The 20,924-nt window shown below is 42.4% G+C and overlaps 1 protein-coding gene across 2 annotated transcripts in view; it reads right to left on the bottom strand.

Annotated features, from left to right (window-relative positions):
* Window positions 1-15,351: 15,351 nt before the first annotated feature.
* The window catches only part of EXOC6B (exocyst complex component 6B), a 661,839-nt gene continuing 656,266 nt past the window's right edge, over window positions 15,352-20,924 (bottom strand). For both annotated transcript variants that reach the window (XM_043468197.1, XM_043468198.1), the window contains exon 22: window positions 15,352-18,765. In XM_043468197.1, the coding sequence (XP_043324132.1) occupies window positions 18,639-18,765 (127 nt within the window). In that variant the 3' untranslated portion in view covers window positions 15,352-18,638. The remainder of the gene's footprint in view (window positions 18,766-20,924) is intronic.

The raw sequence follows: 20,924 nt of genomic DNA, 5'->3' as shown, positions 1-20,924 counted from the left end.
TAAAGTAGACTTCTAAACACTCTACTGTCTCCAATCTTTCCTTTAGATCACCAGAGGGGATCTTTAAAACAAAATGTTCTTTTCTCCTTAAAAGCTGTCAGCAGCTCCCTGTTGCCCTCGGGATGGGTCTCAGGCTAGCACTCTGACTCCAGCCTCTCCCCCAGCTTCAGCTCCAGGGTTCCCTCCAACTTACACAGCCTCTTCTGTGGCAAAGTCATGCCGTCCACTTTTACACTTCTAGATCCTTTATTTGGACTTTAGGGACGGGAAATTGATCACCATATGCTCCAGTTCCTGGACATTTTGGTCAGTACAGCCTCTACTCATTTCCTGTTCCCCTCTGATCCCCAGCCCTCCTCCTGACCCCCACCCTCACCCCCAGACCCACCTGCCATTGTGTTGGTATATGGCCAGTGATGTGTATGCATCTTTGAAGATAGTATTATCTTTTGTATGCATGTGTCTTTAACTAACACAAATGATCTTGCAATGTAGATCTTATTTCAGGTTTAAAAGATTTTTAACATCTTTTAAAAATTCTGTTTATGTTGCTTTATGTATTTCTAGTTTGTTACTCTGTAACTGCTGTAAAACATTCCAAAATATGTATCTACCACATTTTACCTTGATTTCTTCCAGCTTCCTATTTCTGCACACGCTGTGCAGTGAATGTATTTTCTCTGGGCGTTTAACCAGGAATGAGCGCATCCTAGGGAATGTGCAGATGTAAATTAAGTTTGGTTGTGTGACTCCAGGCAGACTGCACTGGCTCCCTTCCATCAGCGGTACACAAAGGTGCCTGGTTCCTCACACTGCAAACGACTCTTGCATTCTGCTCATTTCTAATTTTGTCAGTTTGATCAGAATGAAGTCTCTTAAGCCTTGATCTGGTGCAGTTACCACTGTTTTGACTACCCCCCTTTCATTGACTAGTAAACGTCTACTCATCTTTTAAAGCCCAATTTAAGAGTTATATCCTTGTGTGGAGTTTTCCCGTTTGTCACCCTTTCCTCGGTGCTCCAGAACATTCTGTACCACCCTAGCATTTACCATCTCACCATAGTCCTTCCTCTCTTTCTCACTCACACACCACCCTCTGCCTTGGCCGCTAAGGCAGATAAGGTTCCTGCCTTTTGGAACCATTGGAGGAGGGGGTGGGCTGTATCTGTGAGAATGGGGAAATCAGGCAATCACGACACACTTCTTTTTCTGTCTGTACTCGCAATAATTGTTTTCCTAACTAAGTCCTGTCTTATGTACTCCAGGACCTCACTCAGACTTCAAGCAATTTTATTCTAGTCATTTCTAAATGTTTCTTTCCTTCTGCCTGTGACCAAACCAATATCTCTCTTAGCCTGAAAACTCTTTCCCTTGATGCCAATGAACTCTAAGCTGATATCTCATAAAGGATGCATTGAAAAGAACATGATCTTTAGAATTAAAAGAACTTGAAGAACTCAATCTTTCCAGACCTCTGGTTTACCAGTCTGCACATTCTGTGCCCAGTCTCTTTCCTTCTTCAAGTTCTGAAAGATATCTTCCACACACATCCAAAACTGAATTTCTCATCTTCCCTAAAACTAAATCTCTGGAATCTCTTGTTTCCAGCCATCCTGTTATTTTTTTCCAGTGAGTCAAGAAGACATTAACTTGCCATCTCCAATCTCCCTGGCTGTTTAGTTAACCAAAATCAATTGAGTCACCTTCCATGCTGGTTCTCAAATCCACCCCTCATCTCTATTCCCATTTCCACTGTCCTCGGAGTAGAGGAAGCTTCAGAACGGAGAAGAGATTGTTAAGAAACAATATATACAAACGAAGTTTGCTGGTAACCTATTTTCTCAGGTTACTTCCCACCCTAACTAACTGCTTCTCCCCATCCACACTCATCTGGTGGCTGATAGGAACCACAAACCTCAATGACCAGCACGCTAGCTACCTCCACCTGCCACAGATGGAGTTAATTTTACAAGTCATGTCAAGGAACAGATAACCCTTGATACACCAAAGCAAAAAAGAAGATAAGATCTCTCAAAAAATCTTCCTGAGGACCAAAGCAAACCTTTTGAAGGCAGTATAAACACAGTGTTAATACAAACAAATCTTACTTATGAATATTTATACAAAAATCCTAGACAAATGCTGCTAAATAAAGCCCAGAAGTTCAAAATAGTAAGACATCACGACCAGCTGGGGTTGAACCCATAAATGAACCAAAATGTCGAAACATTAGTACTTAACTGTATGAATGGGTGAAGGAAATAGCTGGGAAAAAAAAGCACTTAGTAAAGTTCAACACTAATTTCCTATAAAATCCAGGAATAGAAGAAAACTCCCCTAACTTTATAAGCCTACAACAAACCTCATAATTAATAACTAAACATTAGATGGATTTTGGTTAAAGCAAGAAAAGAGACAAATTCTTACCATTACCACTAACAGGCAACACTGTCTGGTTGTCTTAGCTAATTAAATGAAGAAAAAGTCAGAAATGCAAGGGTAAATAAAAGTTTTAAGAGTATAAATGCCAGAGATAGCTCTTGGACGATTTTTTCAACTTCTTTCATGTTTCTTGATTTGCGGGGGTTTCTCTCCCTTCCTGGGTCACTGTTGGTAATGCACACTCTTCTAGAAGCATCAGTCATGTTTCTTTAGGTTTATGGACTTATTTCCACAAAATTACATAAATTATTCTCAACATTGCTTATAGTTAAACTATGATGTTAAATTATCATTTAAGCCCTTTTCTGTGGTAATTTGCACTTTCTATTTCTTAGTTTTGTTTAGAAATCAGGATAGTAGTGTCTGCGCTTTTTTACATTGCTTTTCCTTGATTAGGTTTGCTTAGAGATTTGTGTTTCATCCTCCCACCAACAGACAGTTCTTTGCTTTACAAAGAAATGTGAAACTGTCATCAGCTGCAGATATTAGGACTGCCTATAATAGAATATCCCAGAGAATCAACTGAAAACCTATTCAGTCGAATAAAATATGCAGTAACTTGCTCAGATACATGACAAATATATAACCAATAGCTTTCGTGTATGTTAACATTATTAAATTTGGAAATTTAATTTATAATATATAATGAATAATATGAATACTTTTGTGGATTTATGTAATTAATGGAAATAAAGTGAATTCATGAATTCAGTAGTTGTGGGAAGAAAACACAAAACTTTACATAGGAAATAAAATAAGACCTAGATAGAGACTCACAGTGTTAGGAGGCAGTTTCTCCAATATTGAATAAATTCAGTGTAATCCCAATCAAAATTTCCATGGAATTTTAAAAATAAAACTTTACAAAATAATTCTAAAGCTCATCTGTGAGAATACACATACAAGAAGAACCAAGAAATTTTTAGAGAAGATCACTGATGTGAGACTTTTTCTACTAAATGTTAGAACATATTTTAAGATTACAAAAATTAAAATGTTTCCTATTGGCACAGAAATAGACAAATAGATCAGTAGAATATCAATAGACCCATGCATTACAAATCAGTAAGGAAAGGATTGACTAATAATAGCATATGTTTAGGATCTTCAGATTGCCATTTGGGAAAAAAAAGATTAGATCTGCATCTTATATAATCCCAAAATAAAATTCGGAAAGACTGAATATCTAAATGTAAAACAAAACCAAAATTTTTTATAATCTGGGGTTGGGTGGGAAAACTTTTCTAGGCAAGATACAAAACTCAGGAGCTTCCTTTTTAAAAGAAAGAATCGACAATTAAACTACATCAAATTTCAAAATTCTGTATAAGGAAAGCTAGTATAAACAATGAAAATAGATAAAAGTGAGGGTATGAGCTAATAATTCTGAAACTGTGTACTGGGGTTGAATAAATAAATTAACGGTTAGTAGAGGATGAGAGCCAGGTTCTCACTGTTGGAGAGAGATAAGCAATAAAGAAAGGTTAGAATTATTCCTATGGTACTGGAGTTTGATGTGTAGTATAAATAAATACAGAAGCCTCATATCTTACATATATATACAAACAGATGTATAGATACAGGAACTATATATACATATATATATATATACACACACACACATATATATACACACACATATATATATACACAAATATATGTATATATATATATACACAAATATATGTATATATATATATATATACCATGTGTATATATAGATATCATATATAATAAAGTATCTAGCTCTGTCTGCTGAGAGCCAAAAAAAACGACATCTCACTAGCAATGAGCACATCAAGCACCCAGATCTTAGTTTCTAAATATCATTCTTTCATAAAAGGAATCAGGGCTCCATGAAAAAATGGTTAATTCTAGGGCTGGAACAGGGGAAAGAGAAGATAAACTTGTAGCATCTTATAGTTTGGTAAAGCAAGGAAATGTTTTTAACAAAAGAATGGGGGTTTAGCAAAGGTACTCTGGAGACAATCCAAAAGAACTCCCAACCTGAAATAATCTGAGGATTAAAAGAAATAAATAACATAGTATTGGATTATAACCTAAAAGGTGAAATAAATATATAAGCTCAAAGGGTAAATACATAGATCAATGGAACAGAACTGAGAGTCTAGAAATAAACCCATACATCTATTGTTAATTGGTTTTAACAGGGGTGCCAAGACTATTCCATGGGGAAAGAGTTGTCTTTTCAATGAACTGTGCTGGGACAACTGGATATCACACATAAAAGAATTAACTTGGACTCCTAACTTACACCACATACAAAAATTCAAATCAAACTGGATCATTAAAGACCTAAACATGAGGTAAAATTATAAAATTCTTAGAATAGAGGCATAATCTTCATGACTGGATGAAGCAACATTTTCTTAGATTCTTAGCTATCACACCGAAAGCACAAGCAACAACAAAAACAAAAGATAAATTTGGACTTTATCAACATTAAAAAATTTTTTTGCATCAAAGGGCAGTGTCACAATGTGGAAAGTTCCACAGAATGGGAGAAAATTTGCAAATCATGTATATGGTAAGGGTCTAATATCCAGAATATATGAAAAACTTTTACAACTCAAAAACAAGACAAATGATCCAGTTTAAAAAGGAACAAATGATTTGAATAGACATTTCTCCAAAGATGATATACAAATGGCTAATAAGCACAAGCAAAGATTCTCAACATTATTAGTCATTAGGGAAATGAATATTAAAACTACAGTGAGATATCACTTCATACCTACCAGGATGGCAGTTAAAAAAAAAAAAAAAAAAGCAAACCAGAAAATACCAAGTGCTGGCAAATATATGATGAAATTTGAACCCTCTTGCTTTGCTGGTAGGACTATAAAATAATGCAGACACTTTGGAAAATAGTTTGGCAGCTCCTCAAAAAGTTAAACATAGATTTATCATATAGCCTAGCGGATCCTCTAGGTATGTACTGAGAGAATTAAAAACATGTCCAAACAAAATTGTACACTAATGGTCACAATGGCATTGTCCACAAGGGCCCCAAAGTGGAAACAAGCTGTTTATTCTTCTATTGGACTTGTTTGTCTATTCACTGATGGGCAAAAGTCTATCAACAGATGAATGGATAAGCAAAATGTAGTAATACCTATAGAATGGAATATTATTTAGTCATAAAAGGAATGAAGTATTGATACATGTTACAACACGTATAAACCTTGAAAGCATTTTGCTAAGTGAAAGAAACCAGGCACAAAAGGACACATATGATTCCACCTACATAAAATATACTGAATGGGCAAATTAATAGGAACACAAAGTAGATTCAGGGGATAGAGAAAGAGGGAATTAGAAGTGATTGCTAATAAATACAGTGTTTCCTTTGGGTTGATGGGAATATCCTGAAATTAGATGGTGATGGCTGCACAAAAATTGAGAGTATACAAAAATCCATCGAATTCTTACTTTGAAATGATGAATTTTACATTGTGTGAGTTATATCACAATAAAAGATTTCAAAAAGAAAAAACCTAAAACGAGTATGCATTCACACTGAAATACATAATTTAAAATAATAAATGAGAATAAAAAGAAAAAAATCCTTATAGAAGAATTCCAAAGAATTTATTTAGATACCCTTTCTAGGAGGTAAAAACACTCCACCTCTCCTTGTCACCATTTTTAAGTGTGGGCTGTAATTAGTGACTTGCTTCTAATAACAGACTATGGAAAGGGATAAATAACGACTTCATTGTGAACAAACATAGCAGACGCTGCCTTACCCAAGTGATCAAGGTTCGCATCATTAGTGACGTCACATGGACATCGTGTAAGCTCTGATATGCAATGAGAAGTACATTTATTTCCCCTCTGTGGTATTCTTTCAAAAAACCCATTTCCCTATGCTAATCAAGACCAAAAAATCAGACAAAACATAAATTTGAAGGATGTTCTACAAAATACTTGACCAGTACTCCTCAAAACTGTTAAGGACATGAAAAGCAAGGAAAGACTGAGAAACTGTCATGGACCAGAGGAGACTAAGGAGCTAGGAAAACTCTTTTGGTTTTTAACATTTTCACACATATACACGATAATATGTTCACAGAGGAATCTGGGTGAGTGGTATAAACTCTGTACCACTTTGCAACTTTTCTGTAAACCTGAAATTATTTGAAAATTAAGTTTATTTAAAAAATAAGTGAAAGACTGGGAGACAATAGTTGCCCATGTATACAAACACATAGGTAGTTAGCATCAATTGGCTCGGTGGATCCAGGATATTGTGATAGACCCCCTCTGTTGAGAGTATTTATTCCTAACGACTTCCTGCGGACAGGACTCAGATTGGCTCAAATGCTGTTACAGATCCCTGGATCTCCCACCCCATCCCAGCTCCATTTACCTTTTCATTAATGCATGCAGTTTATTCAGCAGAATTTATTGAACATATTCTATGTGGCAAAAACTCTTCTAGGCACTAAGGATAAGTCTGTGAAGAAAACACTCTGCTCTGATGGAGCTTACAGGGAATGAACCATCATTGGTCTAAACCATAGTCATACTCTCTTTGGCCATGATCGGTTTAGTGGCCACATTTTGACCAATATGATGTAAGAGGAGGTAACATGAAGAGATAATGTTAAATAGCAATTTAAATAATTCTGAGAATGCATACTTTTAGGGTAATATTCAAACCCAAAGGAAGATGAAAATTACAGGTTTCTAAGAAAGGGACAGGTTTCTCAGGAGGCTCAGTGGTAAAGAATCCACCTGCCAGGAGATGCTGGATACACAGGTTGGATTCCTGTGTCGGGCAAGCCCCCTGGAGGAGGAAATGGCAACCCACTCTAGCATTCTTGCCAGGATAATCCATGGACAGAGGCTACAGTCCATGGGGTCACAAAGAGTCAGACGTGACTGAGCACGCATGCACATATGAAAGGGAGAGATTTGACCTGAACAGGCCTTGATCTCTTTATTTTTTTTCTTCCTCCATCCTGGAAGGTGGACATATGTCTGTACGGACACAGCTGCCCCGTGCCTATGAAGTGGTGAGCATGCTAAGGAGACAGGACAGGAAGACAGAAGTGCCTGGGTCCCTGCCGCTCAGCTGCTCTAGCCTTGTACCGCTTGTGCTAAGCCTCCAAAATTCCTCTTAGTCAAAACAAAACATGAAAACCAAATGAAGAACCAAAAAATTCCTACCTTATTCTTTACCAAACTCATTGTCCATTTTCAATTACTTGTAGCTGAACATACTTTGAACTGAAAACAGTATCAACTGGCAATTTCTTGAGAATACTGTAACTGACTAATGAGATAGGAAAAGATGATTCAGCCTAACAGAAACTGGCAACTGCAAAGTAATAAACCATTTCTCCTGATTCCAGTTGGAGTCTCACTGATGATGTTGGGAAACTGACAATCTCTTATATTGCTGGTAAGAAAATAAACTAGTACAGCCTGTTTGAAAAACAATTGGCATCATCTAACAAAATACAAAATATATGTGTGCTAAGTTGCTTCAGTCATGTCCGACTCTTTTCATCCCCACTGATCAAACCCAGAGATCAAACCCGTGTCTCTTGTGTAGCCCGCATTGGCTGGCAGGCTCTTTACCACTAGTGCCATCTGGGGAGTCCATAAAATGTATACCCCTTATCTACTAACATCACTCCTAGGAATTACTAGCGATCTGAAAGAAATGTTTGTGTAAATGCAAAAAGATATCAAATGTGCTTGATTCTGCAGTTTTGGTTATAACAAGTAAGTGAAAGCAAGTTAAATATCAATAAATAGTAAGGAAATGGCTAAATTAAGGAGTAGTCCCACCATGGAATACTATGCAGCCACAAAAAGAGTTAGGACCATTATGTAGACTACAAATTTATTTGTAAAAACATTTCAACATTTTGCCATGTTCATTTCAGATTTTTTAAAAAGAAATTAGACTTTATAAAGTAAAAAAACCCTGTGTACCCCAGTGGACCTTATTTTGTTCCTCCTACTGCAGAAGGAACTTACAGTTTATCATTCTCCCTCATGTTTTCAGAGTTACAAGGCACTGTTATCATTCTTCAACTTGCTTTTTTACTCAACAACTTTCAAAAGATTTATTCATATTGACATATGTAACTATAGTTCATTCTGACTGCTGTATATACTGCTGTGATATATTCTATTAGATGAATACATCACAATTTATCTACTCACTGCTTGGTGGACCTTTAGGTAATTTCTAGTTTTTCATCATTACAAGCAGTGCTAGAATGAACAGTCTTAGGTCTCCTTGTGCCCACAGGATTGATTTCCCAAGGGACTATTCTCAGAAGTAACATTGCTGGGTCTTTAGATATGAGCATCTTTCTTAGATACAGGCCCACAATGCATTGCTCAATGCCCTTACGGTCAGATACGTTTCAGGATTAAGAATTTTTTGGATTTTAGAAAGGTAATATAGTATATATGCCATACATAACACTCTCAGTAGGGTTTGGGAACGTATTCTATAATCAAATGTATTATTTCTTCTGTGGTGAAAAATATAAATATTCACATTAAGTGAGACAAATAAAGATGACACATAGCTTCACATCAGGTCAGGTTTTGCCACCAAATAAATTAGGAAAGAGAGTTCAATTTTCAGAGCTCTTTGGATTTCTGAGTTGTAGATAAGGGGTTTGGATCTGCATCATCAAACTACTTTCTAAAGTAGTTGTATTAATTTATCTTCCTACAAATGTTCCTCCATATCCTTACCAATATTAGGTAATATCAGACTTCAGGAGTTTTTCTAATTTTATAGGTGTTTACATATTACTTCTGTAATTAAAAGCCAAAGAAAATATAGAACATGGAAGGAGAGATCTCATTTATAACAATAATGACAACATAAAACATCTGTGGTTGTATTGAATAAGAAATGCAAAGAATCTAAATGAAGAAAATGTTAAAAACTGTCAGAGGAATATACATGTGGTGAGTAAATAAACATTTTCATCATTGCATAGACAGGCTTTATGTTATAAAAGTGTTGTTTACCTGTAAATTATTTTATAATTAAGTGCAATTCCAGTCAAAATCACAGTATACCTTTAAACATTTTTTTAAAGATTAAAACTACTCTGGGAGAATACAACATTTTAAAGCAACTATACCTCAATTTAAAAAAAAAACTACTTGGGAGGAATAAGTATCCAAATATTGAAGAACATTTTGAAAAAAGAAAACCACGATGTAGGTTGCATGCACACATGCACGCTCAGTAGCTTCAGTCCGTGTCCGACTCTGTGACATGGACTGTAGCCCGCCAGGCTCTTCTGTCTATGGAATTCTCCAGGCAAGAATACTGGAGTGAGTTGCCATTTCCTACTCCACAATGTAGGTTACTAGATATTAATACAAATTACAAAGACAATGGTAACTAAAACAATGTGGTAATGGCTCAGAAACAGAATGATCATGGAACAGTGTAGAAAGTCCAGAAATAGACCCAAGAATAAATGGGAATTTTATATATGATAAAAAAAATAACACTTAAAAAGAAATCAGTGATGTTGGGAGACAACTGGTGAGCCATTTGGAAAAAAAGAAAAAGCTGGGTCTCTGCCATATTCTTCACCTCTAAGTAAAATTCAAACTGATAAATGGCTGCTATATTAAACACAAATATCAGAAGAAAACATGGGTCAATGTTTTTACAGCTTTGAAGAGGGGAAAATCTAAGTATGATGTGAAATCTAAACATCATAAATGAAAATTCCGATAAATTAACGTTCCAAAAATGAAAAAACTTTCTATATGACAAAAAAGCACCATGCAGTGAATATTGTGGCCTGTCTCCTCAATATTCCACCCGTCTCTTCCCCATTGCTCAGATGTCTTGCAGTTTGCTTTGTGGTGAGTGTTAATATCTCTTTACTCTAAATTCTAGGGGTGAGAACTGATTGGTTTAACCTACCAAGATAACCCTGTTGACTTTGCCACCATGATTGGTACAAGTCACTCTGGCCTAAGCAGTAAACTCATGAATTGGTCCTGATCAAAAAGAATGACGTGTAATTAAATTTAGGTCTCCAAATAGGGGAGGCACATGGGACAGAAGGTTCCTCACTCATCTCGGAGGGCCCATGGAAGTCAGTTTCCACACAGTGTGGTGTGGTGACATGAAACCTGGAAAAATGACCGTCAGCCACCAGAAGGATAGTGAAATTTAGGATGGCCTTGCTACTTGAAAAGATAGTAGAGAGAAGGAAAGAACCTTGATTTTTTCAGTCATTGAAACAAAGCAACCTTGAACTAACTTTGGACTTTTCAATCAATAGATCTCCTCTTCTGAGTTGGTTTTTTTTACTTGTAGAATGAAGAGTTCTAAAAGATATGGACCGTGAACAAACTCAGAAGAAAAGCTGGGAAAAATATTTGCTATGCAAAAGACAAATAATTGAAATCCCATATATAGACAAAGAGTTACAAATCATATGAACAAGGAAACAACCTATTTTTTTAAAGGCACAATAAATGGATGGCTACTTCATACAAGAGGAAATACAATGAGCAATAAACAATATAAGTGATGCTTAGGCTCACTATAAGGAAGTATAAATAAAACAAAAGGAAATGATTTTTTACTTTTGCAAAAAATGAATCAAGAATATTGAAATTCCTTAAGGCTGAGAATACAAGCAAATTCATACAGTATTGGAGACAGTATAAGTTGGTGATTTGCTAGAAAGGAAGACACACTTTTTATTAATATTTATGGTATTTGTAGCCTTTAACCAATCAATTTCACTCCTGAAACTGTATGCTGCAGAAATACCTAAACAAGGCAGAGATGTGTACAGATGTCTTGATATACTGTGAAACGCCTATGAAATACTGGAGACATCCCAAATATCCATCAATTGGGAATTGGTTAAATAAACTCAAGGTATATTTGTGCACTAGAAATAATTATGAGCTTCACAAAGGATGAAGATATGCTGTATGTTGCCACAAAAATGTTTAAGATACACTGTGTAGAAAAAAAAAACCTGTAGTTTAATACACCATAACTTTTTTGTGAAAAAAGTCAGTATATATGTAGTAAAATGAACATCACCATCCTGTGAGCAGTAATTAAATGTGGGGAATGGCCTTCGGGCCCAGTGGGGAAACCTCCAGTAGTACTGTCGGATCTGTGTGCATGTGTGCTCAGGCATGTATGAACACGTTCACCGTCACCGCCAGGACCACATCCCGCCCATCAGGAATTAAAATGCTACTTTGATTTCTCACCTTACTCAATCTGTTTTCAACCTGTTCCTTATTCCGTGGCATACCAAGAGTGGAATGGAACATATCTGCAGAGAATTTTACACGGTAATAAACCTGGCTAAACGTTGGTTTGCTTTTTATTATCACCATATGCTTTCTCAAGAATGTCAGTGACAGAGAATTCCTCTTAGCAAGGAGGGCTGCTCTCACAGTCCCCTCTCTCGGTAGCGAATCACTAGTGTGACTTGATGTGGCCACGAGAGCCCATATGCCATCTGCTGGCTGAGGTACTGTGGGGGCCCCAGACAGGCCTGTGATGTCTTTCCGGCCTTCGAAGAGCAGAGGCGTCAGCCAAGTTCACCACCACTAGGAACCACCAGCCTCTGTGGGGCTCAGCTTCCTGCTTGCGTGACCTACCGCTACCACGGCAGTCTCTCTGCCAGCTGGCCTTCATGGGTCTTACCCTCACCTCCAGCCTGGATGTCCTCAAGCTGCCCTGCGCTCAAACCTTACTGTTTCTCCTCATCCTGGAAAAAAAGGAGACTCTGACCCTTTGGTCTTGCTTTCCCCCATCCCCATCTTTACCTCCCAGATCACTACCTAACCCTCCACTTTGCTTCTGAGTGGTACCTCAAAATGTCTTTCCTAAAACTTTGGAAACATATGTGGGGGTTGGAAGGAGTGAAATGGTAGCTCCGAGCTGGTTCTCTGAAAAGCTGGCCAGTCGGAAGCCCCCTTTCCTGTGCCCAGGGAAGTGCCATTTCCCCAGCAGGCTTCTCTGGAAAAGAGGTTCACTGCAGAGGGCAGGGCATTACTCCATCAGCTTTAAAAATAAGCACTCTATGGAACAGAAAGAAAGAAAAGCCGTCCACCCAGCTTAACCTGAGCCTTGTAACAGAGAGCGGAGTGTGTGGGGAGAACAAGAGGGAGATGCAATTAATTACCCTTAGAAGCAAAGGTAAAAGTTGAAGATTACGAGACCCATTTACAGGAGGGAATAGACCCATCATTGAGCCTAGAGAATGGAAGGATTGTTTAGGGCCAGAAAAGCGTCTCAATGTTCAGATTTCATTCCTTTTCTGGAGCTTTGGAGAGAGGAAGGTCACAGCTTGGGCTTGGAAGGTACACTTAGCAGTGGGTTCAGACTGGGAGGGGGCTGTTGTCCTGGGTTGGGTTCTGGGCCCACAGACTGCCCCCTCCCTGAGGGAACAGGAGCTGAGGTGGGCTGGTCAGTGTGGGGGTACCCCCTGTGCGGGGGCTGGGGGGGCTCCATTAACATCACAACAGCTGATGTCACAGACCCCGCAGAGGAGCCGGGGCCCCAAAGGCAGGGTAACCCTAACCCTAGCAGTGATTGAAACAGATAGAGGGGTGGTGCTCCAGCACAATGCCGGGCCCCACTACTCCCCTCCGCCTCCCTGCACTTCCTCGAGAGCCTTTGTCTCCTGGTCTCTTGGGCCTGGAGGCTCTCTCATTCCCGGCAAACAGTGTCCATTAAATCAAAGCTGAGGCCTCCGGGGTAAAGGGTCTGGCACTCTTTCTCCTCCCTCCGCTTATCTCCCACTGGCTGTTCCCCATCCTCATCTGCCTGGTGAGCAGATGAGACAAGGGGCAAGCTGGAGACAGCTCCCATCTGTCCCTGGTTCGGGGCGGTTCCCCGAGGTGCAGACGCACCATGAGGGTTGCTGGGCCCTCTCCGGACAAGGCCGTGGGTGAGACTTTGGAGCAGTCAGTGCTCAGGCTCAGAAGCTGTGGGAAACAGACTGGGTTCAGTTCAGCTTCGACAGCCCAAGCCTCTAGACTGGACCTTCTTGCTTGCGATTCCCTCAACCAGCTGGAAGTCTCTCTTCTCAGAAGTACAGGGTCCTCGCGTGCCCCTGGGGACCCTAAACTGGTTCGGGGAGGTCCAGCTAGGAATGGTGGTTGTACTGGTTTTTAGGTGTGACCCGAGGTTCATATGGAGGCTCCCGGAAGAGGTGGGAAGCAGAGCTGCGGGTCTTGAAAAATCTCCTGCCAGAACTCTGTGAGGCAGGGAGAGGTGACGGCTCAGCGTCTGGCCTTTCCTTCAGGGAGATCTATACTTCCAAAGGGATCTGGTTATTACTCAGGATTTTAGTCCTGAATCTTCCTTAGACATTGATGAAAGCCATGTACCTTCTAGCCAGAAAACTGAGTGGATCAAGCCTGTGTGTATGTACATATATTCCCCCACATACACACTCCAAGGGTGCACAGAATTCTGGTCAAGAACTCCTAAACTTTAGAAGGTGGTATAAGTTTTGGCAGAGGAGGTTCCAAGTGGAATTGAGGGGGGCAGATCCCACCTGAAGGACTGGCTCTACTCTGAGCCAGGTAACTGGCTGTCTGAAGTGACGGCTTGTATCTCAGTGTCTACTCAGGAGTTTGGGAGACCCCAGTGCCATGAAGCCTGTGATGAGCTTGGGGAGGGGAAACTGAGAGGCAGAGATGCTCTGGACAATTCCATATGATGTTGTCACTGCACATTGTGGAATTGGAGGCAAGGGAGGGAAAGGCCTGGAAGAGATTTTGTGTGTGGCTAGGAAATGGCTAGGCCTTTTGATCATCCGTAGCCCAGTTACACTTCACAGCAAGCCTGTACATCAGGCCCGACTATGGTTCTGCTTTCACTGATAAGGATTATGAGATTCAGGGAGTTCACTGTTCAAGGTCATTCAGCTGGTAAGTGGTACAGCAGGAACTGAAGCCCAGGCCTCTCAGGCATTGAAGCCCGGTTGCAGCGGTCAGACTTGTTACTGAAGAAATTCTCTCCAGCCTGTTCCCATTCTGTGCCAGCCTGGGGCCAGGAAGGCTGGGTGCTGTGCACAGACATTTCAGGCTTTACTCACCGAGGTTTCAGATATGCCTACCAGATTTGTGCACACACCAGACCTGTGCCAACTTTTCACTCTAATGTGGTCTGCACCACATTGAATTTAATTCCTTCAAGGCCCAGCTAATTAACATCCCCATTTCTCTGTGCCCTGGTAGCTCAGCTAGTAAAGAATCCGCCTGCAATGTGGGATACCTGGGTTCGATCCTTGGGTTGGGAAGATCCCCTGGGGAAGGGAAAGGCTACCCACTCCAGTATTCTGGCCTGGGGAATTCCATGGACTGTATAGTCCATGGGGTCGCAAAGAGTTGGACATGACTGAGTGACTTTCACTTTCCTCTGTGCTGCTTCCCTGATGAGAGCCATTCCCACAGCAGTCTGTGATGCTTGTCCCTCTCCCCACCAAGCTCTAAGACAGGCTCATTTCACTCCTTCTTCTAGATAATCCCTCCTGGCTCCGTCTTAACCAGGAGCCTTTCCATGGCAGGGCCAGTATTCAGAACACAGTGAGCCCCAAGTTGCCTAGCCAGGTACTCCTCATAAATCAGGCAATTCAAGGGTTATTCCTCTTGATGACGATGATGCCAGTGTTAATGGTACAGGCAGGAAAGCCTAGGCCGGTGGTTTGGAATGTTTCCAAGGTCACAATTCAATTTCTTGCCTTGTCTCACAGGTGGCTTTCTCCTCCCCAGCAGGCTTCTGCCTGCTCTAGTCCCCAGTGCGGCTGAAGGGGTGCAGTGTCTGTATCCAGATCACCAACCACGCTCCACGGTGTGAAAGCAGAGAACAAAAATCATGAGACAACACGGTGGCTTTTGAACAGGTACGTAGGCTCCCTTATTTAATAGTAATTAAAAGAGAACATACAGGAGGAATAGACATGCTCTTTCCATGTAAGAGGTTTTCTACTAACCACGAGGCCCATCTGTATCAGTAGCTTTACTGGTTGAGTTTTAAAGAAAAAAGTTCCCTTTAGAGTTAAAAATGGACTTTCCTAAATTTCCCTCATAAATGTGCAACTATTTGTGCAAAATAAAAAGGCCATTTCCAACACATTAGTGAAAAGTAATCGCAAACTCAGGCAAAGGAAAAAGATAAAAGAGGCAACAAAAGCAGCCAGGTGCAGCATCCTGGGAGAAGTGCGGCTCTGGTGACGAGGCTTCTGCAGCAGGCCCTGGGGAGTGTGCTCAGAGGCCTCGTGGGCAGAGCCACGGCCGATGCCAATCTTGGGGACAAAGGGCCTGGGTCTGGGACTAGCTGCGCAAGCACTTGTCAAGTGTGCAGTGAAGCCAGGCTGACTTGGAGGCCTGGGAGACAATGCAAATGCTGGGCATTGCTCCCTGGATGCTGTATATTCCCTTGACCAATGGGAACTCTCTGCTGCTTCCAATTTTCATGTCCTGTTCTTCCCCACCATCAGCAGTGTCATTTAGTCTACTCAGAGATTTTGCCATGTGATACATTAAAACTATTCCAGCTGTCTAAATTACTACTTGCAACCCACTAGGGTCCCCAACCTGACTGTCCCTTCAGGAATATGGATCTGGTTTTCCCAAGAACTCAGCCAACTAGAAGATGGAAAGGCCTCCAAGCACCCATGTTCTCGACTCTTACTGAGGCCTCTGGGGCGTATCTACATCTCTGGGCATTTGAGGCCAGATCTCAGGATTCTGGGGGACACAGGCACCCATGCTTTGTACAAGTCCTCTCAAGGGCTGACCTAGCTTGAAGCCTATAGACAAGACTGAAAACTCTGACTTCACCAATTTAAACAGTTTAGACATTTCCAGTCCCTGTTTTTCACCCATCCCTGGTCACCAAGGGTGTGTCTCCACAGACAACTCATAGGTGCATGTTGGTTTTGTTAGGGAAGGCCGGAGGCAGACCAAGAGGAAAGAAGGGGTCTAACAAAGGATCTACCCTGTGAGTCTTGGGCTTGAGTAAATGATTTTCTACAGACGGGCTTCTGTGTGCAAGGGGTAAGGTAACCCTGTTCTTCCACCCTGTTCATTTTCTCTTTGTAGCACTGTTTCTCCAGGGTATAGGTCTGAGACCACACCAACAATGATAATGCTTGAAAGTGACATACTTAAGGTTCCCTCCATTCCACTTCAAAGTCTCAGCACTCAAAGCAAAAGAGGTCCTGCTGTAATTGGGGTCTAGAGAAGGAGGGTGTTTGGGGGCCCCCTCTTAAGCAATAGGATTAGAGTGATCATTTCTTGCTCTTTTATAATAAAGTCCAGAATTTGAGAGATGCCATTTTAGGTCTCATTCCCATGGACCCCTGCCTTCCCTTGGCTATGGAAGTTCTGAGTGGCAGCACTCATCTCTGAGCCTCATTCTAAGACCCTGGACCAAGCCCTCAGGATGATTAGCCCCAAGAATGAGCCTCAGAAATCTTCTGCAGAGTCCACAAGCAGCCGGTCTTTCCAGTTTTGAGGAAGTCTGTGTGTGTCTGTGTGTGTATTTTCTTCCCCATGGTTTTTAAGTTGTGCCATAATATTTGGCAGGGGGGTGGGGGTGGGGTGAAATGGAAGCACTGCCCTCCCTAGAAGCAACTCAGCAGCTGACAAAGGTAGTGAAGAATTCTGTTTGATGAGTCTTTCTTCCCACTAATCCTAGCTGGAAAGGCCTGTGTGGCTTATTTGTCATTGTTTGGTGAAGCACAATTATACTCTCTCCAGTAGCCTTAATAGTGTCTTCCTGAAGTGTCTTAAAGGGCAGGGTCCGCTGACTGACCTCACAGCAAAGCCTCTGCATTAAGTCACAGGAGCCCATTTGCGACAGAGGACAGAGCCGGTTCAGGCTCCTCTGCAAACTCCAGAGCTTGAAGGATAGGATTACAGGCAATCTTTCTCAGACAAAGCCAAAAGATAGCTATGGGGACCTCAAAAGGGGATGGAGCTTTAGGCTTGAGCAGGAGCTTCCTACCCAGGGTATGACTTGGTGAGGGATGGCGGGGGTGACAAACCATTAGACATGGCTGACCTGCTCTACTTCATGGTGACGGCGGCTCCATCCCGAGGCATCTAGTCCAGCTAAAGCTCTCCCACAGCACAGAGCTGGTGGCATTTCCTATAGAGATGGTGGCCAGGAAGTTGGTTTTAAAACACAAAGGAACGATTCCAAGTAATCTTCAGGTTTTACCTAAGCGGAAAGCAAAAGGTCACTTTTTCAGGCTTCTGCAATCTGACTATCCCAATGACACTGCTGGAGGCGGCCGAGTCTGAGATTCTCTGTCTATGGAATAACTGTGGACCTACGCCCTGAACCAAGCGCCTGACCAGGAAAGAAGGCAGTGAGAGGAATGGGAAAGGGGCTGGGGCGCTGATCCCATTCACGCTGGCTTTTAAGGCCTCCTCCTGGAGTGGGGGCAACCTACAGCTAGTCATAAGGTCTAGTTAGTCCCACTGCATACCCAGCTCTTCCATGCCCCAGAAAAATCAGGAGTAAAAGCACTGGGGGCAGATCTAGGCTAAAAGACGCCACCCTTGGGGGGACTGCGGTGAAGCTGTCATCTGGTCACAATGGCATGCTTGTTGTCTGGTCAGGGAAAGTCAGTGGACTGAGGGGAAGAAACCTCTGGAACTCCACAGCTGTGTGTTGGTCTTTCATAGACCAAGTAGTAATGTCTTCCAGGCCCCTTCCTTGTGTCAGGAACAACCAGCCTCACCTACGCAATGAATGGGGAACCTAGGAGTGAACAGGATGTACTTCATTATCCTGCTGCCTACTCACCTTACCTCCCAGTGCCAAGTACCCATTTTGTTTGTTCAGTTTCTGAGCCCCAGACCTAAGCTCTAGAGCCACGGGTGAAAGGTGGTTCCTCACGCCGGACTGACGACACCACCGTCTCTAGGAAAATACAGTGTAGCCTGACTTCCCCTGACGCCCAGCCTAGCAACATTTCATGGACTTGCTTACTTTTGTGCCTCTTCTACTATAGGGAAAGGTTATGCGAATACTGTACAGAGGTTATTATAAAAAAATACATTTGTTCTCTTTGAGGAAGAATGCACAAATGCAGGGCCAGCCAGCGCTGGGTCCCAGACTCCGGGGCTGCAGCCAGCAGCCTCTGTGGGCCCGAGGCCCGTCTTCACGAGTGGTGGCTGCTGATGAGTCCCCGGAGTTGCTTGGCCACAGTGTCAATCAATTTCTGCTTGTCTCGCTCATTTTTCCGAAACTGTGCAAACATGTTGTTCTTGCGGCTGGTGTCCTTCATCCTAAACAGAGAGGGGAAGAAAGAGAGCAAAGCGTTCGAGGCGGCAATGGCGGCCACTATGTCTTAACCACCACCCGGAGTTGGGAGAGTCCAGAACATTTCCACTGTCAGGCCCATACTCACCTACTATTCAGAAAGCTGCCCTGCTGGCACCTCCATCCCTCCCAACTTCAGTCACCTCTGGCAAACAGTTGATAGCCAGCCATGGCCAGCCCCCTTACTATCCATACTCACCCTACCTACTTCCTTCCTTTCTATGCCCAGGTATGAGCCTATTATAGGTATCTGGCACCTCCTGCAGCCCTGATGGACAACAGGATCTCACAGAATGTCTAAGGTCTTCTCATTACCCCCTGAACCTGCTAAATCCTGCTGGGACCTTACAGCTGGTATTTGAAAGGGAAAGCAGGACAATGCTCTTAACTAGCAATTTCAAGAGAACACGAGTAATGGAAAGCCACTATGCATTTCTAAACATTACTCTAGCTGGCAATTCTATCCTACTCCTAACAAAACCAAGGGCTTGACTGATCTCTTTTCCTTTGCCTCAGAATAGAGGCCCAGAGACAGTGAGGTGGTTCGGAGGGCACGCTGCTGAGGAAGCAGGTGCCAAAAGGCTGAGCCATTCTCTCACTTGAAAAACCAGGGCTTTAGGCAAGAGAAGCCCCCGAGGTCTCAATGGCTGCTACACCTTCAGATCTTGACCTTTGGAAAGCTTTTTAACTGGCTCCTGCTAAAGCTCCCAAGATGGCATATTCCTAAAGCACAAACCCTGGGCAGTTCTGGCTGTCAATTCTGCAGATGGAGAGACCTAACTGGAAAGCATGGATGGAGAAAGGCAAGGCTAGGCCGAGGTTCAGAGGAACCCCAAACCTGACTTAGCTGTTGTGACAGATCCTAGGAATCTTTCATTCCCCTGAAAGGGGTCCCAGCCCCTGGTATTTGTTGGTGATTGTCAACTTTGGCCCCAGCCTCTATACACTGGATCTCCAGCCCACAGATAGTTCTAATGGCAGAGAAAGAAGGACACTGCCCAGACTCATTTATCCCTGGGGTCGGCCGAGGTGGCTCCTCACGACCATCCCTCAGGAGCTCGGCCAGCTCTCTGACTTCACAGCTCCCTGCCCTGCATGGAGATGGGTGAGGAGAGGGGATGGAAGGAACCTGGCACCAAGGAGTAAGCTACTCCCAGGAAGACTTTGGCTAATCCTGGACCACTTTTTCCTGTTGGAAGGCCCCGTGCAGAGGGATGGACTAGAGAGGCCAGTAGGTCAGAAGGTCAGAGAGTCCGTAAGGACATTTATATCCATATGGTAGGGAGGTTCTGATGAGCATCCCAGCTTTATGGCTCTGGCTGATGGTGACAGCCACAAGCGAATTGAGACTTCTCTTTCTGATCTAAGCTTTAGGGCCTTGAGCCTGGAATTACTCATCAAGCACACTTAGAGATGGCATATAAGGTACAACCACCCACATGTGGAGGTCCGTGCTTGAAAGGCAGGAAGAAGGAGAGATGACAGAGGTTTAGAGGTTTAGGTTGAAAAGAAAGCACAAAGGACCTCCAGGCTATCATGATTACTGTATCTGGTCCCTCAGACAGTAACTGCACCATGATGTTTGTGGAACTGGCTTGACTTAGGATGATTTATCCCAGACAGCAACTCCTATGCTGGATATACTATAAATCTAAATAAAACCAACACTAAACAAAACAAAAAGAATAATAAAGGAAGAAAAGCACTTCTGACCTTTATAGGGCACTTAATTTAACATCCTATGTGATCATTAGTTTCATGACTCCTCAAAGCAGCCCAAAGACAGAGATGGCTTTCAACTCCCTTAGGGGAGGTCCAGAAGTAAGGCTGGAGGGAACAGGAGAAGAGGGTAGTCTCTGGGCCCCAGAGGCCAGGATTTCTTAGCCATTGAGGCCTGCAGTGGGGATTACTTGAAGGAGAAACTCGGGTGCCCTGAGGGCTGATGGCGGCATGCTGGCTTGTACCCGGCAATGCTCTGAGACCAAAGGAGAGCCTCCACCCCATCACACTCCGTGTGCCCAGGATCTGGATCTGCTTTGGCCCTGGACACCTCTCAAAGACGCAGGGGCCTCTTCTCTTTCCTGAAAGTCCTCATCAGGTCTTTGTATCTTTCCACATCTCATCC

Source organism: Cervus canadensis, chromosome 5 (genome assembly GCF_019320065.1).
Source record: "Cervus canadensis isolate Bull #8, Minnesota chromosome 5, ASM1932006v1, whole genome shotgun sequence".
Taxonomy (NCBI): Eukaryota; Metazoa; Chordata; class Mammalia; order Artiodactyla; family Cervidae; genus Cervus; species Cervus canadensis.
The sequence above is the reverse complement of the archived record's forward strand: the minus strand, read 5'-3'. Positions and strand labels throughout refer to the sequence as shown.